Raw genomic sequence first — 20924 nt, 5'->3', positions numbered from 1 at the left:
TTTTTAGTTGATGTAGCATGGAAGGTCGATCAAAAGAAAATTCAGAATATTGCATAGTTTTACTATTGAATACTCCCTCTGGTCCTATATATAAGAAACACTTTGGAAAATTTTTTTTGTCTTTTTTTATAAGAAACACTCTTTAAATTTATTCTTTATTAAATAGATAATCCCTTATATATCCTTATTAAATTGTGTAAAATGCAACATATTCCAACGTTATGCATTAATTACACAAACACATTCTCAAGGTTAATTTTGGAATAACACATATCATTTTAGAAATTTTAATAAAAAAATAAGTCTCCTTGGTATGTGTGTTTTTCTCAATGTGTTCCTTATATATAGGACCGGAGGGAGTATTATGTAAAGATATGACCTAATTCTTTGTGTTTTTTTTTTCTTTTTTTCCCACCAATAAACATCATATATTTCTTTATTTTGGTCGCCTTTAATTATCTTATTAATACTATTGTACTCTGAAGAACCAATAGTTAAAATGGCTTAATTAATATGTACCGTTACGTTGATATGTGGTTGCATGTATCAAAGGAGTATTCCAATTGTTTTAAAAAAAACAAAATTTCGAGTACGTTATCGAGTACGCCATCTGATAAACCACGGATATGATTATGATCATTTATTTTGAACGACTCACCAATCTCCGTAGCAGTTTATTCTTGTTGTTGGAAGCATATTCAAGTGGTTACGTTACTTCTTAGTAAAGTCGGTTTACTTGGTCATTCGTCAGTCCACAACTGATAAGCTGTTTTTCTCTTAAGATGAAACATGGTTACTCCCAAAAGTGTGGAAAACGTGAGCCCATTTAAAAGTTGCGGTATTCTCTTGGAAACTTCTTCAGGATAGGGTGCCATTACATATGTTGGTGCTTACATTTGTGTTTTATGTGGTTTAGAGTTTGAGTCAGTTGATCACTTGTTCAGTTCTTGCTACCAAATCTCATTTGTCTAGCATGATATCCTTAGTTGGTTGGTTGGTTGTTGAGTGAGTGTCTCCATGTGGTATCCTAGGTGTTTTGAGGTTTTCTTGGGCATGTGTATGAGTAGGAAAAATAGACTGGGGTGGATGTTAATCAACTATTGTGTGGACTATCTGAAACTTCCTGATAAGTGCTAAATTTCAGTGATTTTACCTATACATTTTAAGCACTTATTGACTTATTTTATAAGTCATTTGATGTAAAACCTCCAACTATTTGTAAATATTAGTCTTTACTAGCAAATTAGTATTTTAGCTATTTTCACTTATTAACTTAAATATATTGATATATCTCCTGATGTATAATAGATACTATATTTTATTATATTAGTTATATTTATATAACAGGTTTTAAAAAGAAAAAGAAAGAAGACACAAGTGGCTTAGCTAGAGACCAAGAGCAAGAGGCGGTTAACTAAGTCAAGTGGCACAAATTCTTAATGACAAAGAAAGTAAGAAAAGAAAATGGGTAACAACATAGCAGTCAAGTGGCAGCATAGCAGTCAAGTGGCACCACTTTATGAACCTTATGTTTCTTAAACCAAGTGACAAGGCACGGTACTATACTTAAGTGTGAAGTTTTGAAGGCTTATAAAAGGGCAACACATCGGCCATCCAATTCATTCTCACACACACACCAGAGAACAACACGCCCAACATTAGAAGAAACAGGGGAGGAGAGCTTAGCGCGTAGCTTCAGGGAGTGAAGCTCGGAACGACGGAGGAAACTGCGGTGGATGCACACCAACTGTTTGAGAAATCAACCGGTGTTGTTATTTCATCTCTTTTCTTCTTATTTGTGTAAAACTATCATGGTAATGAGTAGTTAAAGACACTTTTGTTGGGATTAGGTGTAAATTACTCTACTAGTATGTGTTTCTATTGATATGGTTTTATATATGGTTTTAGTTGTCTCTCAATATTGATGTTATCTTTGTTTTCATTGTTTTAATCTTTGATTTGAATTGTTATAGACATATGCCTTTTGAATCTAAGAACTAGGATAATATCTATTGAACTCTAAATTCTAGACATAAATTTAGGTTTAATATTCACTTAGAGTATCGAATCTTAATGCTATTGTATTGATTGACGATCCGAGACATCGGAGGTTAATAGATGCAATAGATATCTCGGCGTTATCTGGACACGGAAACGTTCGACGAGCGATACGTGATAATATTGATAGATGACTAGAACCTGTGTAACTGATTAGGGGAATATGTATGAATGAGTGATTGAAATCTAATCCCAGCAATTTAATCTCTCTGTCAAATTAATCATCTTTACTATTTTTATGTATTCGCAACTTTCGTAATTAACCATCTTTGAAATCCTTTACTTGAAATTATATTAATTGTTGAACGGCATCGATATCGCATCAGTCCCTGTGGAGACGATAAAAACATACTTACTTTTGTACTTTCAACAAAATGGCGCCGTTGCCGGGGACTGGCGTTTAGATATTGGAGTACCGCAACAATTTATATTCTTTTAAGTATTTGTACATATTTGTTTATATTGTATATAATCTGTGTTTTTTTTTATCCTAACCCCTCTTTGCTAGACAAAGTAGTTCTTGTTAGCTATTTCTATTTCAGATTCTCCAAAGTGACATAAACCATGACTGACCATGGTTATAACAACAACAAAGGTGGTGGTGTAATGCCTTGTCACAACAACCCAAGACGGCTAGCCCACATTGTCGGACCTCTGAAAAATACCAGACAAATAGAGATAAAACCTGGACTCCTTCAAATCTTATATACTAACCCTTTTGCAGGTTTAGACCATGAGGATCCATACAATCATCTTGTCAAGTTTTATGAGATCGCTGATACGCTCGGAGTAACTGAAGCGGAAGAAGAAAATGTGTTCATGAGAATGTTTCCTCATTCACTGACCGGGAAAGCAAAAGATTGGTACTTGGACCAACCGGCTCAGATTATGACCGATTGGAACGCACTTGAGGAAACATTTCTGAACAGGTTCTATCCACATAGTAAGTTCATGGAAGCCAAGATCGCTATTGTTGTATTTTCCCAAGGGTCCAATGAAACACTTTGCGAAGCATGGGAGCGGTACAAGTCTATGTTGAGAAGATGCCATAACCATGATTTCAATGATCTTACTCAAATTCATATGTTCCGCAACGGACTTCAACATCAATCAAAACTTTTCTTAGATGTAGCTGCTGGTGGTTCCTTAATGTCAAAAGGTGCTGAAGACGCAATAGCTATTATTGAAAAAATGGCACTTAGCGATCGTCAAGGTGAATACAACATGAATCCATCACAAAGGAAGCCAGGAATCCTTGAACTTGATACATCGGATGCTATGTTGGCTCAGAACAAGCTTCTTACAAACACTGTGGAAGAACTTTCAAAGCAGATGTCTAAACTGATCACCTTGCAGGAAGGATCAAGTAAAGCCAAGCAAGTTGCATATTGTGAGCCGTGTACGGGAGACCATCCAACAGGTCATTGTCCTCCATCAAATGAGGAAGTGAACTTTATGGGAAATCAGCAGAGACATGGACAGTACCAGAACAACACTGGTTATCAGAGATGGAATAATTCAAATTATGACCAGGGGTGGAGGCAAGGTGCTGGACCGTCTAACATGCAACATCAGTATGAGAACTACAACCAGTATCCTCCGCAACAAAACCAACATTACCATAGTTGCAATGATGCCGCAATGAGAAATGTGGAGAATCAACTTGGTCAGATGGCTAATATGCAAGGAGGAACATTTACTGCCAACACTGAAACTAACCTGAAGGAACGCTGCAAATCCATTTCAACTAGGAGCGATAAAGTGATTGGTGACAATTTAGAAACCGAGACAGATGATGTTGTTGAGTTGAAAGAAAAACCAGAGGGGGAGAAAGAAGAAAGTGAGAAGGAAATAGAAGAAAAGAATAAAGAGGAAGAATTAGTTGAAAATGAAAATGAAAAAAAAGCAAATGTTGATAATGGAGAGGAACAAGGAAATGAAGAGGTGTTTGAACACAATGTGGAGAAATTATTTAGTGAGGAAGGAACTTGTATGAATAGTCCTTATAAAATAAAGCTTCCTGACCCACCTGCTCCTACCAAGAAAATAGTCATTGAGGAGAAAGTCATTGAAGAAAATGAAAAATTAGAGAAAGTTGTTGTTGAGGTGAAAGATCAGGATGAGGGAGAAGAAAAAGAGAAATTAGTTGAAAAAGAAGAAGAAAATAACCAAGAGAGGGTTAAAGTTAACAAGGCCGAAATTGATGAAGTCGTAGAATCCTTTCGTGCCTTGTTCAATCAAAATCAGCTCGGGAGGACATGGACTCCACATCATCTCTACTTCAAATTCATGGAGTTCCTTCCGAACAAATTGAAGACTATGGATGATGTTCTTTCCGTTTCGTTTTGGCCACCCTAACATATCAGGCGTCGAGCTACCGACGTTAACCAAGCGCTTATTGGGAGGCAACCCAATTTTCTATCTTTACTATTTAAATTCTGCAAATTATAATTTTACTGCACTTAGGCATATTTTGAAAGGTTTTAAAAGATCCAAAAATTGGAACCATTACTTCTGGTGTGAAAGTTCTATTTTTTTTTGTCATGTGTGTTGCATTTGCTAAGCTAAATTTCCATGGCTAAGTGAATTGTGCAATTCTGAATTTTTAAAGCAGCAACATTCATAGCTTCCACATTAGAACATTAAACCACCTATCCCTTTATCTCATTTTCTGATTTCATTGATATTGAAGGCATTGTGAAGTTTTGTTGCTTATCTAGGAAACACCATGTTTATGAATTTGAGGTTGCTGCCTTTAAGCAGATTTTGAAAGTGTATTATGCTTCAACTGGTCTTTGTTGATTGTGGAAATATGCACTTATGACAGGGTTACTTTCACTAAGCTGGAATGTTGATTTGGTTGCTTTAACTTGTGCTATTTTAAAGTTGAATTTGACAAATTTCTTTTGTGCTATGTCTTGACTTTCATGAGTTATTTTAAAGGCATGGATACAAAACTCTTAATCTTGAACTGACATTAGAATCATGTGACAACTGTGTTTCATTGTTGCTTATTTGAACATCATGTTTGCAATTCCTAAAAGACATGAACTGTTAAATCTTAACTTAGTGGTCATCACTTGTTGTCTTACCATTATTGCTTGTTGAAGTTCATGACTTTACTTTCAGTAAGCTCATAATTGCAAATCTTTCTAAGCTTAAGGGATGTGGAAGGTAAGTGTGTAAAGAAAGTGCCCTGTATACCACTTGTTGACTTCTTAAAAACTGTTATAGAAACATAGAATGCAGTATGTGCAAATTCTTTTTCACCCATTCTGTCTGTAAATTTCGCTAAGCGAAATTCCTGTGGCTTAGCGAAAGTACCAGTTTCTGAATCTATTCTGCTGTGTTCTTGAGAGACATGTGTGTGGTGTTATTTGCTATATTAACATTTGTTTCAGAGATGGCACCAAAGAGGCATTTGATACCTGATTAGGAATGGCCTATGGAAAGGCCATTTTACTTGGAGGAGGTGAGACAGGCTGTTGTTGGTACCAAAGAAGTGGAGAAGATCAAGACAACTGACAAGAGAAAGATTGACTGAAAGCTCTCCAAAACTCTGTGAACTTTATTTTAATAGCTTTCGGTCAAATTTATGTTTTTTTTTGTGAATATCTTAATATATGTTTCTCTTGTGGTCTGAACATGTTTGATGGTTAAAAAAATGGTTCAATTTTTTGATTTTTGAATATCATGTGCATATGAATTGAAAAGCTTAGGTTTGTGATTAATCAAATTCAAATGCATGATTAGAATAATTTTTTTCAAATTGCATTGTTTGAGGTCAAATTTTTGTGATTATCTTTGAATGATAGGATGAATTTGAACTAAGTAGCTTTATTCAATTTGATTTCATCCATTCCTTTTGAACATGATTAATTGATTATGAATCACTTAGACCTAGCCGGGTGAGATTGTGTGAACCTTCCATTGTATATATATTTGAGAGCCGACAATTGTGTTTAACTCTGTTGATTTTAACTGAATCTTGCTATTACTTGATGTGTTTGAAGTCATGGAAATGATCAAGGCCATGTTTCTATTTGAGTGCAACTACTTAAGCCAAAATAACCTACCTTGTGAGTTAGTGTGATCCTTTGCTACCCCCCTTAAGCCAAAAAATTTGAAATTTTGTTTGATTTTGAACCCTTGAATCACAATAAAGAAAAACAATGACTTAACCCTTGTCTTAGGATGATTGAGCATTGAGTTTAAGTAGGGTTGAAAACAAGTTGGGGAGAAAGAGGTTATTTGTAAAAAAAAAAGAAAAAAGAAGTTGAAAAATATGAGGTGTTGAAGATGGTGATTGAAAAAGAAAAAGAAAAATATTGAAAGTCATTTGACACACAAATGAAAATCAAATAAAATGTGTTACAAAAAGAAATGAAAAGAAATTGTGTCAAAAGAATCACCAAAAGTAAAGAATGGGAAAAGTGAAAGCGGATGAATAGCTTATGTAATGTGATGAAAATTCTCAAGAATTATGCTCTCTTATCCTTAAGGCTTTTTGAATCCAAAGAAAAACAATGATTTCTTGTAGCCTAGCCCCATTACAATCTTACGAAAGACCTTAGTGATCCATGATTGATAACATGTTTTGTGATTATGTTGAGATGCATGTTTAAATTGATTTGTTGCGAACACATTGTTTGGATTGAGAGAAACACTACACCCTTGAGTTGAAACACTTGTGAGAATTGTGATTCTAGTTGATTGTCTTGTTGATTTGGAAAGTTTGAAATCTTACTTGAATTTTGAAACTATTTCACATTCATGCTTTGATTCTTTGATGATTATGAATGATTGATTTTGAACTTGCAATGCATTGAATTATGCCAACTTGAAATGATTTAAATCCAAAGTTTTTGATTGATCATAAATCTTGATTGAATCATGCACCAATGAGGTTTGAACCATATTTTGAGACTTTTGTTTGAGGACAAACAAAGTTCTAAGTTGGGGAGAGTTGATAAGTGCTAAATTTCAGTGATTTTACCTATACATTTTAAGCACTTATTGACTTATTTTATAAGTCATTTGATGTAAAACCTCCAACTATTTGTAAATATTAGTCTTTACTAGCAAATTAGTATTTTAGCTATTTTCACTTATTAACTTAAATATATTGATATATCTCCTGATGTATAATAGATACTATATTTTATTATATTAGTTATATTTATATAACAGGTTTTAAAAAGAAAAAGAAAGAAGACACAAGTGGCTTAGCTAGAGACCAAGAGCAAGAGGCGGTTAACTAAGTCAAGTGGCACAAATTCTTAATGACAAAGAAAGTAAGAAAAGAAAATGGGTAACAACATAGCAGTCAAGTGGCAGCATAGCAGTCAAGTGGCACCACTTTATGAACCTTATGTTTCTTAAACCAAGTGACAAGGCACGGTACTATACTTAAGTGTGAAGTTTTGAAGGCTTATAAAAGGGCAACACATCGGCCATCCAATTCATTCTCACACACACACCAGAGAACAACACGCCCAACATTAGAAGAAACAGGGGAGGAGAGCTTAGCGCGTAGCTTCAGGGAGTGAAGCTCGGAACGACGGAGGAAACTGCGGTGGATGCACACCAACTGTTTGAGAAATCAACCGGTGTTGTTATTTCATCTCTTTTCTTCTTATTTGTGTAAAACTATCATGGTAATGAGTAGTTAAAGACACTTTTGTTGGGATTAGGTGTAAATTACTCTACTAGTATGTGTTTCTATTGATATGGTTTTATATATGGTTTTAGTTGTCTCTCAATATTGATGTTATCTTTGTTTTCATTGTTTTAATCTTTGATTTGAATTGTTATAGACATATGCCTTTTGAATCTAAGAACTAGGATAATATCTATTGAACTCTAAATTCTAGACATAAATTTAGGTTTAATATTCACTTAGAGTATCGAATCTTAATGCTATTGTATTGATTGACGATCCGAGACATCGGAGGTTAATAGATGCAATAGATATCTCGGCGTTATCTGGACACGGAAACGTTCGACGAGCGATACGTGATAATATTGATAGATGACTAGAACCTGTGTAACTGATTAGGGGAATATGTATGAATGAGTGATTGAAATCTAATCCCAGCAATTTAATCTCTCTGTCAAATTAATCATCTTTACTATTTTTATGTATTCGCAACTTTCGTAATTAACCATCTTTGAAATCCTTTACTTGAAATTATATTAATTGTTGAACGGCATCGATATCGCATCAGTCCCTGTGGAGACGATAAAAACATACTTACTTTTGTACTTTCAACACTTCCGAAATGACATGTTCTTTTCGGAAGAAACTTTTTATGTTGAGTGGTTGATCGATAAGGTGAAACTTTCATCTTGAAAATGGTTCTTAGGTAAAAACTCTGACTCCCTCTGTTCCTTACGAAGATGGGTACCATAGTACCCTACTCATCATTATCCCTAGGCCAGTAGAGAAAGGGAATTGTGTGCCCCTTAAACAATTTTGATTCCTTTAAACACGTGGTCAAATACCCGATTTTTGTCTCTTGTGTATGAAGTAAATTCAGTTGAAAATTGATAACTCACCTCGAATATTCCACATCCTGACAGAGATTAGTCACCATTAATTAATAGTAAAAACTTCGTATAATTCAAAATTGGCTTAAATGCAGTTTTACCCCTCCTGTTTTGAAAAATGCGGAATTTTACCCCCCCTATTTTAAAATGCGGAATTTTACCCCCCCTATTTTATAATTTGTTGGATTTTGCCCCTTACCAAAATTTTGCACAAAATCTGCTTCTGAGCCTCAAGTTCAAAGCTTCTCACAGAACTCAATTTGGATCAATAATTCACTAAACTGGTACCGAAACGACCGAAATCGAGTTAGTTTTCCACAGAATCAAACTCCACTAAATTTGGAGTTACAGAGAGAGATTAATTACCTTTTTAGTGAAGGTCTGTTCAAATTAATTATCGTATGAAACTACTACTGGTATTTTTGTCATGCCTCTCACCCTGTAGCTCATTTTTTAATACTATTTACATGTATGGAAAGCTAACGAAATTACCCTTGTTGTCATTTCAATTTCGTCGAATTTGGAATTACGATGCGTTCGGTAGACGATGTTGAATTTGAAGATCACAAATAGATTTCTGCATAATTAGTAATTGGACAGACCTTCACTAAAACGGTAATTAATCTCTCTCTGTAACTCTAAATTTAGTGGGGTTTGATTCTGTGGAAAGATAACTCGATTATGGTCGTTTCGGTATCATTTTTGTGAATTATTGATCCAAATTGAGTTCTGTGCGGAGCTTTGAACTTGAGGCTCAGAAGCAGATTTTGTGCAGAATTTTGGTGGGGGGCAAAATCCAACAAATTATAAAATAGGGGGGGTAAAATTCTGCATTTTAAAATAGGGGGGTAAAATTCCGCATTTTTCAAAACATGAGAGGTAAAACTGCATTTAAACTTTCAAAATTAAAAAGGAAATTGAAATCCATATCAACATATAATCAAACAAAACCTAATAAGATGGAAATACTTTCTAATAATATACTCAAAAATTTTCCGGTGTTAAAAACCCTCCACAGAAAATAAGGTCGCAAAAAGCCTCAAAAGCTCTAACACACCAAAACTTTTTTATTTTTTTAAAAATTGTTTTTCCATTAAAAAATTACTTTTCAAATTATTTTCAGATAATGACTTGCTTCCCACCTACTGCTGCTTGCTATACACACTCATTGCTATTTGGAAATTGTGAGTATTTGTTGGAAAGTGAATTGTTCTTTGTTATCATACTTGAAATTCATTGAATTTATATTATTCTATACGAATCTGTTTTAAAATTCTGTTTTGGTGTAGGTTTACTTGTTTTATCCAAATTTTCTCTTGCTGCAATTCTACAAATACTGCAGGTATAGTAGTTAAATTGGATCAGTTTTAAAAATTCTACAGTTCTTATTTTGACTGAGTTATTCAATCAAATTTATGCAATTTTGTTTTGAGTGAATTGAGTTATGTATGCAGTTTTGATTACTTTGCCTCAAATTATGAGATAGGAAGATCAAAGAAAGGAAGCTGCAATTGTGCAATTATTGCTGCCCAAATTGGTATAATTTTTATTATTAAGTTAACATTAATTGGCTATTTTAACAATTATGTATGATATATTTGATTTTAGGAGTTTAATAGTTGCATGTGTATTTTATTTATTACAGAAGGTGGAGGTAGATTGTTGGTGAACTTGATGAGGCAAATCAAAGGACTATTTGTGCCTTTGTGGATTGCATTGAGCATGGTGGATTACTAGATGTTTGTCTTTTTCAATTAAGAATTTGTAACTTATTAGTAATTACTCTTGATGTGGGTGTAACTAAAGTCCCCTAGACTGTGTGATCAAGCCCAAGCAGGTGTCCACATCCTCTTTCTATGAAGGATTGTTATTAATCATGTACAATTACTAATGATTATGACATTATGTAATCCTTTATTATTATTATTATTATTATTATTATTATTATTATTATTACTATTATTATTATTATTATTATTATTATTATTATTATTATTATTATTATGTTTTTAAGTGGCTTAATTAATAAAATAGTCACTTAAAGATATTTTTTGTTTCACATTGGTCCCTTAAAGAAAAAAAGGTCCGAATAGGTCCCTTAAAGAAAAAAAGGTCTGAATAGGTCCCTTAAAGACATCTCTGTTAATCAGTTTGGTCCTTTCCGTCCATTTTTTCGAGGACCAAACTGATTAACGGATATGTCTTTAAGGGACCAAACTGATTAACAGAGATGTCTTTAAGGGACCTGTTTGAACATTTTTTTCTTTAAGGGACCTATTCGGTCTTTTTTTTCTTTAAGGGACCAATGTGAAACCAAAAATATCTTTAAGGGACCATTTTACTAATTAAGTCTTTTTAAGTTTAATCTGTTTGTTATGATAGTTTATAAAATTTGACATGATTAGAATTTTTTTATAGGTTTCGGCTCAACCCATTTTTAAATTTGACAGGATTGTTTTTTTTTTTATGTGACCCAAAACCGAGTTAACCCATTCGGTTAACCCGCAAACCGTATAAACTGAAACCCGGTAAAACCGAGCATACAGTTGGGCGGAATTGGGCCTAATAATTGTATGTTCGGTTTCATGTCACCCGACTTTTTTGGACCCGAAACCGACCGAACCCAGCCAATGCTCAGCCCTAATAGCGCAGCACACAGCAGCAAAACACCATTTTCCATTTCGCATTGCGCATGGCGCAAGAACCACTGTGCATGGCGCAGCTCTCTGTTTTTCATCCCCTGTTTTTCTGCTTCTTCCATTTTAAAGGCAATTCCAACAGAAGGCATAAAACATTCGGGTCCTAAAACCCGCTCGCTTCCTGCTTCGGTTTCTGTAACCCGAAGTTAGCCTATATAGAAAGTAACCCATCATATCTTTCATCACTTCCAGTACTTCATCACCACACTACCAAAAGTGATCCACAAATCAAATCTGTTTTTCCCTCAATTCATGGCTTGAAATCAAGATTGGAACGTATGCTAAGGGTTGGAAAGCGATTTAAAGCTCAATATTACGGTAATCTTTCGTTTAATTTCGGTTATTTCCTTGTCATAGGTGCTAGTTTTCGTAGGTTTTCTGACACCTACGAAAGATCTGTCGAAGCCATCCTTGCTAGCCTTGTCCGTCCGGAAGATCCAAACTATGTTCTCATTTGATGTGTTATAACTATTTGATTCTGATGTGATACTTAGTTTTCGTTTATCGTGTTTAGTTTGTCTAAGTTTGTTTCAATGTTAGTTTTTTATGCATGCCGAAATCTTCTAATTAATATATGTGTTTGTGGATAAGAATTAAAAATAAGTGTCAAAACATATCGATTTAATGAAACAATTTTAATAAATTTTAAGTCAAAATCATATCTCTTTCAATAAACGTAGGAACGCAAAAATCGGTTCACATAAACCGAAATCCTTTATTCGGGTAGTAAAACCCGAAACAATTGAACGTTTGATTATTTCGGTTAGTATAACCCAAAATAATTCAGGTAAAAATCAGGCAAGTCAGACACTGACTTGCAGCACCACCTCATCACATTTGAGGTCCAAACCTGTTTATTTTTGTTTTTGTGCACATTTGAAATATGTCATAACACAATTGAGTATTTTATATATGTCAGAACATGAACATTAAGATTGAATCTAAAAGCATTTTAGCGAATAACAAAAATGTAACAACCGGTAACAAATTACGAATTGAAAGATACTAAAATACGTAGTCAAATACATCATATTGTCATAATCAAATTACATCAAAATGCTATACAAACGTCAAAGTTACTAAACATCCACATCAAGATCAAAGTTACAAAATTATCAAAGTCTACCCCGAGTGTTGTAGCGTGTCCCCCACCCCCGCTTAATTCCCTTATACGCAAGTATCCGATTAAGCACATTGAGAATCTGCCGTAAAGTACCATGAATAGGAGTTCCTTCCACCGCCTCACCTTCGCGAAGTGCCCTTTCGACCTCAACCTTGATAGTCCGGCAAACGTACATTAGATTAGGGTCATTCTTGCTTCCGCCGCCTCTATTAACACCTCTAAATTAGGTGGCCTTGGTGGTGATCCAGGAGCTTGTACGGATCGCATTATTGGATGCGACACTCTATAGAACCATGACATATATCCAGGTTCAGTGTCCCGAAGGCTAGCAACAGGCTGACCCCTCATCTCTTCATCAAATATCCTCAATTCCAACTCTTCCATAAACACACAATCTATCTCACACAAGTTCATTCCCGACGTTGCAGACGTATTCGGGTATATTGGAATGCATTGCACATGTTGAAATTGCCTCAGCACACATTCCGGCAAATGCTTGCATTTCAATTTACCACACCTTAACCATCCAGAAAACCAACATGCATTTATCAAAGATCGCACTTGTCGGTGGGCATCATACGGACTGAACACACAATCGTAAGTTTGAATGTTATCCAAACTGCTTCTATATACAACTGCATCCTTATGTCCTTGCCCAGGAACAACCTTTGCATTTAGTGGCATGTTCTCTGCATAATTAGGAGCGTCCACCCACACACTAAGTCTCGGAAAGTGCGCAATTATCCATCCCTGAAAGTATGACAAACAAGCTTCATTATAGGCAAACATACTTATGTAATATATGTCTATGTGACAAATTAGACAAATACAAATAATATCTTATATAAAACAATTGAATAATTATGGTAAACACTCATATATTTTTACCTGAGGAAATGACATGTAGCCAGCCATCTGAGTCGTGCTCACCGCAGACCCGTGGTCCAGATAATGTTGCAGATGAACAAGAGCAGCAGCACCCCAATTCCATTCATGAACGCATGATAAATCATGAAAATACTGCAGATAAACAACATCCGCGTAATAATTGCTCTTGTTGTTGAATATGGTACAACAGACCAAGTGTAGCATAAAAGCCCTTACGCTCCTCTCCCTGTAGAGCTTAACCACATGCATCGGCTTATTTTCAGCAATCGCTTTTTCGGCAAAAGTCTGTTTTTCTTTATAAATAGTTTGCAGGAAGTTATCCTTCAAATGTACCTCGTTGGTGGCGGCGAATGTAAGGTCAATCTCTTCCCGGACAACTCCTAGATATGAACTAACCATGTCAGCCCCTTCTTCCCTTGACATCTTCGTATGGTTCAGAAACTTTCCTTGGATTGGAAGATGTAACAGACATTGGGGATCGTCCAATGTGATGCCCAGCTCACCTAATAGAAGGTGGAATGTACTTGTTTTTGGATGCCATATTTCAACAAATGCCCATATAACCTCATAGTCAAGTACGCTAAAATTGACACGGGTAAGCAGCTCCAATCCCGATGCTTCAAGTGGATCCCAAAACCACCTCTCACTACGAGGCAGTTTGTGGATATTTATAACCTTCTTCCTGCTAGCTTGGCAACGTAAATTCCTCTTTAAAACCTGAAAAATTCCAACAACACAAAACGTTGTAAAGTTAACATAATCACGATATTTAACACAATTAATACATTTAATAAAATATGAACATACCACTTGGTACCTCGTGATCATTTTCTGCTGCATCCCATATCAGAACCACCCTATGATTTTCGTATTGTGTTAATAAGGACATATCACTTGGTCCTCCTCCGTAACCCTCATTTGCTGCATCTCGTCGTGGTTACTGTGGTGGTTGTTGTGGTGGCTGTTGCGGTGTTTCAGGTTCGCCATACTCGACATCTTGATTTAGAAATTGATCCGCGTCAAAATCATCTTCAGCATCAGCCATCGGTGCTTGGCCTAAACGTGACCGTGATCCTGTATGCGAACCACCCGCCTCAGCATCATGTGTTTGTTGCGCCGGAGTTGGTCCTTGCTTACTACGACCTCGTTTGGCAGGGCGAATTGCATCAAACTTTTTACGAGCGGAAGCATTTACATTGCTTGCCTTTCCATGCCTACCTCTCCCAATATTTTCTTCCATATCTATCTAAACATAGAAAAATATTTTCACAATCAATACAATCTTATAATATATGATAAATTCAAACTATAATTCAATCAACATTTAATCCTAATACCTATGGAAATATTATTCGTATGGAAGCACATTTAATTTAACTTAGACATTTTGTCAAACACGTAGTGAGGTTGAAGTTTTCCTCAAAATTGCACAAGAGAGGTTGAAGGAGTAGTGTTGTTGGTGTTTAGAACAAAATACGTAACTTATATCAGAATTTGAACTTCTGTTTCTATATCAGTTAACTTCGGTTAACAAAACCCGAAGGTAAAGGCGAACGAGTTTTATTAACCGATTTTTTATAAACTTCGATTCGTATAACCTGAAACACCGTGCAGGGGCAAAAAAGTCAGTTAGGAGGGTGTAAAAGATTCGTGGGGGGCCTAAAGAGAAAACATCATCCCTTGGCAATCAGAAAAAATTATTTGATTTAAATTTTGAAGAGGCCCATAAAAAGTATTTTTATCCTGAGCCCAAACCATACGAGGCGGCCATCATAATCATTCACTGAAGACAAAACAAATAAACCCATTTTTACAATTACAATTTAAAACTCTAATTCAACAAAATCAAGCAGCTCCATCAAAACCACAAAGCTGGAATCGCACCGTTGCCTCTCAGAAACAAATTGGAGTCTCACCGACCTCTACTCGCCGGAAAATCTAACCGGAGTTAATCGTCGATCGCCAGAAACAGTGAGAAACTTTTACAACTTTTCCTTTTCTAATTTTTGTTTTTACGACTTCAATCAATGTTCAAAATCATGAAAAACTTAGAAATGATAGATGGAACCGCTGTAATTTTTGTTGTAATAACTGTTCATACTTTATGCTATAAGATTGATGTTACTGTTATGCATATATATGAATCATGAACAATTAATTTTATGAAAATATCAATTAATTTGATATTTTATGAAAATATCAAATTGTTACAAATTTCATGAACAATTGGATGATACCTAGGAATTATGTAATAAGGGTCTGTTTGGATTGTCTTATTTGAGCTTATCTACTAGTATAAGTTTTCTGAGCCTGTTTGGAAGAACTTGTAAAAAACAACTTATGACAATTTTCATAAGTTTGTTTCAGCTTATTTTTATAAGTTCTCTGGTATAGCTTATGGAAACAGCTCATAGTACATATAAAGACAAATTATCTTCATTTTATCTTTTGCGATAAAAATAACCTATATAATCTTATACATGAGAGTTTATCATAATAAGCACTTGTGTTATTGAAATAAAATATTGGTTTAGGTATGAGGTTTGTATTTATGTATGTAAATCTTATGCATGATTTTACATCCTGATGCATAATTATGTTTTTTAATTTGATTTTTATTTTTTTTGCTTCTTTATACTTTCTGACAGTGGAATAATTAATACTATTTTCTGTTCTATACCATGTCAGGTATATTAGGGATGGCACAAGATGCTGGTATGTTCACGGTTCACCAAACAATTGGCAGTGTTTTGTGTTGCAAATGTGGGATACGAATGCAACCAAATGCAGCCAATATGTGTGTGAAGTGTTTGCGCTCAGAAGTTGATATTACTGAAGGGTTACTGAAGCGTCTGGTGCTTGTTCATTGCCCCGAGTGTGAAAGTTACTTGCAGCCACCGAGAACTTGGGTCAAACTACAGTTAGAATCAAAGGAGCTGCTGACATTTTGCTTGAAAAAATTGCAGAAGAATATGAATATCAATAAAGTAAAGTTGGTAAATGCTGAATTTATTTGGACCGAGCCCCATTCCAAGAGGGTGAAAGTCAAAGTAAGTGTTCAGAAGGAGGTTTATAACGGTGCAATTCTCGAACAGTCTTACCTTGTTGAGTATGTTCAACAGGATCACATGTGTGAATCTTGTTCCAGGGTTGCGGCCAACCCTGATCAGTGGGTTGCTGCTGTACAACTCAGGCAGCATGTCTCTCATAGGCGTACTTTCTATTATTTGGAGCAGCTAATTCTGAGGCATGGTGCCGCTGCTCGTGCTGTCAGAATCAAACAGATGGATCATGGTATTGACTTCTATTTCTCTAATCGTAGTCATGGTAACAAGTTTGTTGAATTTATAGGGAAAGTAGCTCCTGTAAAGAGTCGCAGTGATAAGCAACTTGTTTCTCATGATTCAAAGAGTAATAACTACAATTATAAATACACATTTTCCGTTGAAATCAGCCCCATTTGTCGTGAGGATTTAATCTGTTTGCCTCCTAAAGCTGCTGCAATTTTGGGAAATATTGGTCCTATTGTGGTTTGCACCAAGGTTACTAACAGCATTGCTTTGCTTGATCCACTTACCTTGAAGTTCGGTTTCTTAGATGCTGAGCAGTATTGGAGGACATCCTTCAAGTCTTTACTTACCAGCAGACAGTTAGTGGAATATATAGTGTTTGATATTGAACCTGTTTCATCTGAGATTACTGTCGGTGGCACGAAATATGTTTTAGCTGATGCTCAAGTGGCTCGTGTGTCTGATTTTGGAAGTAATGACACACAGTTTTCTATCAGAACTCATTTGGGCCATCTTTTAAAGCCTGGTGACCATGCTCTTGGTTATGACTTGTATGGTGCTAACACCAATGACATGGAATTGGACAGGTACAAAGGATATATTCCTGAAGTGGTTTTAATAAAGAAGAGTTATGAAGAGAAACGCCAGAAGAAACGCGCGAAGGCTCGTTCATGGAAGCTTAAATCACTTAACATGGAGGTTGATGATAAGATTAAAGTTGATGAAGATAAGAGGGACGCAGAATATGAACATTTCTTAAAAGATCTAGAAGAAAACCCTGAACTGCGATTCAACATATCATTATACCAAAATAAAGACTATCAGCCATCAGAGGTGGCATCTGTAACTGAGGATGATGGTGAACCGATACCTTCTGTTCCAGATGATGAGTTGCTGGCTGCTAATTTGCTGGCTGCTGAGTTTGACGATCTTGATCTGATTGAGGATGGTGATGGGGAGGATAACATGGTAGAATAAGCAAAAGTCACTTCTATCCTAAAATAGAAATTTATATGTTGAATCTCAGTTTTGTTGATGTCATGGGTACTCCTTTTTCGTTTGTGCTGTTTTAATTTTCAATCTGTGTTTTTATTTACTGCAAGAATGATAGAATGGTTGTTTTTCAGATATAGTAATAATTCATATAATTATTTTATTGTGCTAGCTGTTGACGCTTTTATCAATCTTCCACTAATTCTAAGGTGTTCTTGTTTTGTAGTATTTTAGTTTTGAGTAATTTATGCTTTTGTTTCTTAAATTAAAACAAAAAAAAAAAAAAAAACCATTGTTTTCATGGAATGGACTGGAGGATTACCTTGATAATGCTTAGCCTGAAGGTTAATCGATTAATCTTTGTGCTACCATTTTTGGCATGCAGTTTATAATTCAATCTTTGCTGTCTGCATCTTAGTCTCGTTTATAATTCAGTTTGTAAAATTTTCATTACATGGCAAAAAATAGATAGTAAGATGCAGAGAAAAGAGATAAAACCAAATTAATGGTGATGCATCAGTTGTGTTGAAGTTGGTGTATGACTTCTCTTGATACACCAATAATCTATCTTTAATGATCTGTTTAGGAACAGTCCAATCATCATCTAGCTTTTTCAAATGAATATATAGACGATGCACAGATTGTGTCAAACTTTGGGCAAATGAAACCATATTTATTAGGATGGATTTCTCAGTCTCTTCGAGTTTCAGTTCCTACATACTGAGTGCAATTGTTAGACATTCACATAATAATATTCATAATAATGGAATTTTTTAACTCATCAATGCTTTGCTTAAAGCTCAACAATTTGTAGCAAGATTAAGGCCACGTTCATTTTGTTTTGTTGAATTTTCAGAGACTTCTTGAGAAAGTGATATTTGTTGTATACTTGTATGATCCTGAAACTGCTATGTGAGTGATACTGATGAACATCCATTACATATACTATATATTGTCCCTATTTATAATAAATTTTATTTTAAATTAGTAGATATAATAGTTATTCTTTTTTCTAAATATACCCCTAGTTAATATTGATATATAGTATAAACAACTTTTCCACACTTAAGGAGTCTAGTCACTAGACTTCTTTACTACAAAAAAAAAAACCTACACTATTTACATCTAGTTAATATTGCTCCTACCACTTGGGTTGGTCTGGTGATATTGGCTTGAGACTTGGGAGTATGCTCCTCCTTGAGGTCTCGGGTTCAATTCTTTCTGGTGTTAATTTTGATGAGCTAATTTAGTTTTTTCAAAAAAAAATATTGCTCTTGCCACATGACTTTTGGTAGTAGCTTAATGAGTAGGGCCTATCTTATCCACAAACAACTGAATTATTGATGATAAAAATATGTATGGTTGCTAGCTTTTCCAAAATCTCAGTACTGATAAAATGGCCAAGAATGATACGGTGCGTTTTGGCATCTTAGGCTGCGCCAACATAGCTAGAAAAGTAGCAAGAGCCATTTCTCTTTCTCCCAATGCCACCGTCTACGCCATTGCAAGCCGTTCCATACAGAAGGCGGAGAAATTTGCCACTGAAAACAGTTTACCGGCGAGTGTGAGGATCTATGGTAGCTACGATGAGGTTGTGGAGGATTCAGGTGTGGATGCAGTGTACATTCCTCTCCCCACCAGTCTGCACGTGCAGTGGGCGGTTACTGCTGCGAGTAAGAAGAAGCACATTCTGGTTGAGAAACCGGCCGCTCTTGATGTGGCGGAGCTTGATCGGATCTTAGAAGCATGTGAGTTAAATGGTGTGCAGTTTATGGATGGTTCTATGTGGTTGCATCACCCTAGGACTGCTCATATGGAACACTTGCTCTCTCTTTCTAATTCCACTGGTATTGGACCCGTTCATTTTGTAAGTGGAACACTCTTTCATTTTTAATTTTCTATTCCAATTGACATAGTTTTCACAAAAAAAAAATTAAAAATTAAAAAATTAATCGACTTATGTCATTTTTTTAGTAGTAGTATATTCACCAGGTATATCTTAATCCTCTTCTGTTCAACTGATTAGTCTATATAATTCAACACATATAATACTTAATTTACATCAACAACAAAAAATACTAGGTAAATTACACGAGTGAAATACAAACGGCAACAAGCTGCGCTGGTATCATTTATCATTTGAAAAACAATATTTAGGTAAATTTGAATATAAAACTGAGTAGTATTAGTATAGAAGAATAATTTATAACTTGATATTTATTCGTGTGCTAGATTCAATTTATATCTATATTTATGAATTTTCCTTTGCATAATGTGCTGTGTTTTGAAGATTCATAGCACATCAACAATGCCAACAACACAAGAGTTCTTGGAGAATAACATTAGAGTAAAGCCAGAGTTGGATGCTCTTGGTGCACTTGGTGACTTAGCATGGTACTGCATTGGTGCATCCTTATGGGCAAAGGGCTACAAACTGCCAACCACCGTCACTGCGCTTCCCGACGTCACCCGAAATGCGGCTGGAGTCATATTGTCAATCACAGCTTCTTTGCAATGGGACCAACCAAATCAAACAGTTGCAAATATTCATTGCTCATTTCTTTCTCACACGTCGATGGATTTAGCAATATGTGGTTCCAATGGTTCTATGCATCTTAGGGACTTCATAATTCCATATAATGAGACTAGTGCAAAATTTGACTTCACATTTGGTGCAAAATTTGTTGATCTTCATATTGGATGGAATGTGAGACCAGAGGAAGTTCATGTGGCTAATAAGCTCCCACAAGAAGCTTTGATGGTACAAGAGTTTGCTAGGCTTGTTGCAAGTATTAGAGATTGTGGGTCTCATCCTTCTATCAAATGGCCTGAAATTAGTCGAAAAACTCAAGTGGTAGTTGATGCTGTGAAGAAGTCTTTAGAGCTTGGCTGCAAACCTGTTGCCTTGTAGCTAGGTAGCTGCAAAATCATTGCACAATTTATAGATATGTATCTAGATAAAAATTGATGAAATATACAAAGTGTATGTTTGGATTCGTAGTGCATTTGACAAAATCATAACACGGTGACGCTGTGATTTTGTTGAAACTCCAAGGCGTAAGTTATGGCAAAACCAAATGAGTCGCCGCGATTTTGCCAAATTTACGGTGATGAGAGTATTGGATGAAAAATCAGGATGAGTTAATGTGATTCTGTCAAATTCACGGTCAATATATATTATGTGTACAAAACAACAATAGATAACTATTACAAAATAACTTGCAAACAACAATTATCTTCGGTGGTCGATAAGTTGCACGGTTTCTAAATCTTAGTAAAGTAACAAACACAAGCCCTGTTTGTAGCAGGACTTATGTACTGGTA

At 35.3% G+C, this 20924-nt stretch overlaps 4 protein-coding genes across 4 annotated transcripts; 3 read left to right on the top strand and 1 right to left on the bottom strand.

Annotated features, from left to right (window-relative positions):
- Nucleotides 1-2622: 2622 nt before the first annotated feature.
- LOC123913545 lies at nt 2623-4416 on the top strand. The gene has a single exon (XM_045964324.1). It carries the CDS (start codon nt 2623-2625, stop codon nt 4414-4416), a length of 1794 nt encoding a protein of 597 aa, XP_045820280.1.
- An 8187-nt stretch (nt 4417-12603) lies between these two features.
- On the bottom strand, nt 12604-14557 carry LOC123913544 (protein MAIN-LIKE 1-like). Its single transcript, XM_045964323.1, has 4 exons — nt 14259-14557; nt 14135-14174; nt 13318-14034; nt 12604-13179 (listed from the first exon to the last, which is right to left on the bottom strand). Exons 1-4 carry the CDS (start codon nt 14555-14557, stop codon nt 12604-12606), a joined length of 1632 nt encoding a protein of 543 aa, XP_045820279.1.
- Nucleotides 14558-15073: 516 nt separating this feature from the next.
- Nucleotides 15074-17769, top strand: LOC123916673 (60S ribosomal export protein NMD3-like). Its single transcript, XM_045968190.1, has 2 exons — nt 15074-15288; nt 16006-17769. The coding sequence occupies exon 2, from the start codon at nt 16017-16019 to the stop codon at nt 17583-17585; it is 1569 nt and encodes a 522-aa protein (XP_045824146.1). The 5' UTR covers nt 15074-15288; nt 16006-16016; the 3' UTR covers nt 17586-17769.
- Nucleotides 17770-18941: 1172 nt separating this feature from the next.
- Nucleotides 18942-20839, top strand: LOC123918365 (uncharacterized oxidoreductase At4g09670-like). Its single transcript, XM_045970389.1, has 2 exons — nt 18942-19467; nt 19891-20839. Exons 1-2 carry the CDS (start codon nt 18997-18999, stop codon nt 20509-20511), a joined length of 1092 nt encoding a protein of 363 aa, XP_045826345.1. The 5' UTR covers nt 18942-18996; the 3' UTR covers nt 20512-20839.
- The last annotated feature ends 85 nt before the right edge of the window (nt 20840-20924 follow it).

Source organism: Trifolium pratense, linkage group LG3 (genome assembly GCF_020283565.1).
Source record: "Trifolium pratense cultivar HEN17-A07 linkage group LG3, ARS_RC_1.1, whole genome shotgun sequence".
Classification (NCBI taxonomy): domain Eukaryota; kingdom Viridiplantae; phylum Streptophyta; class Magnoliopsida; order Fabales; family Fabaceae; genus Trifolium; species Trifolium pratense.
The sequence above is the reverse complement of the archived record's forward strand: the minus strand, read 5'-3'. Positions and strand labels throughout refer to the sequence as shown.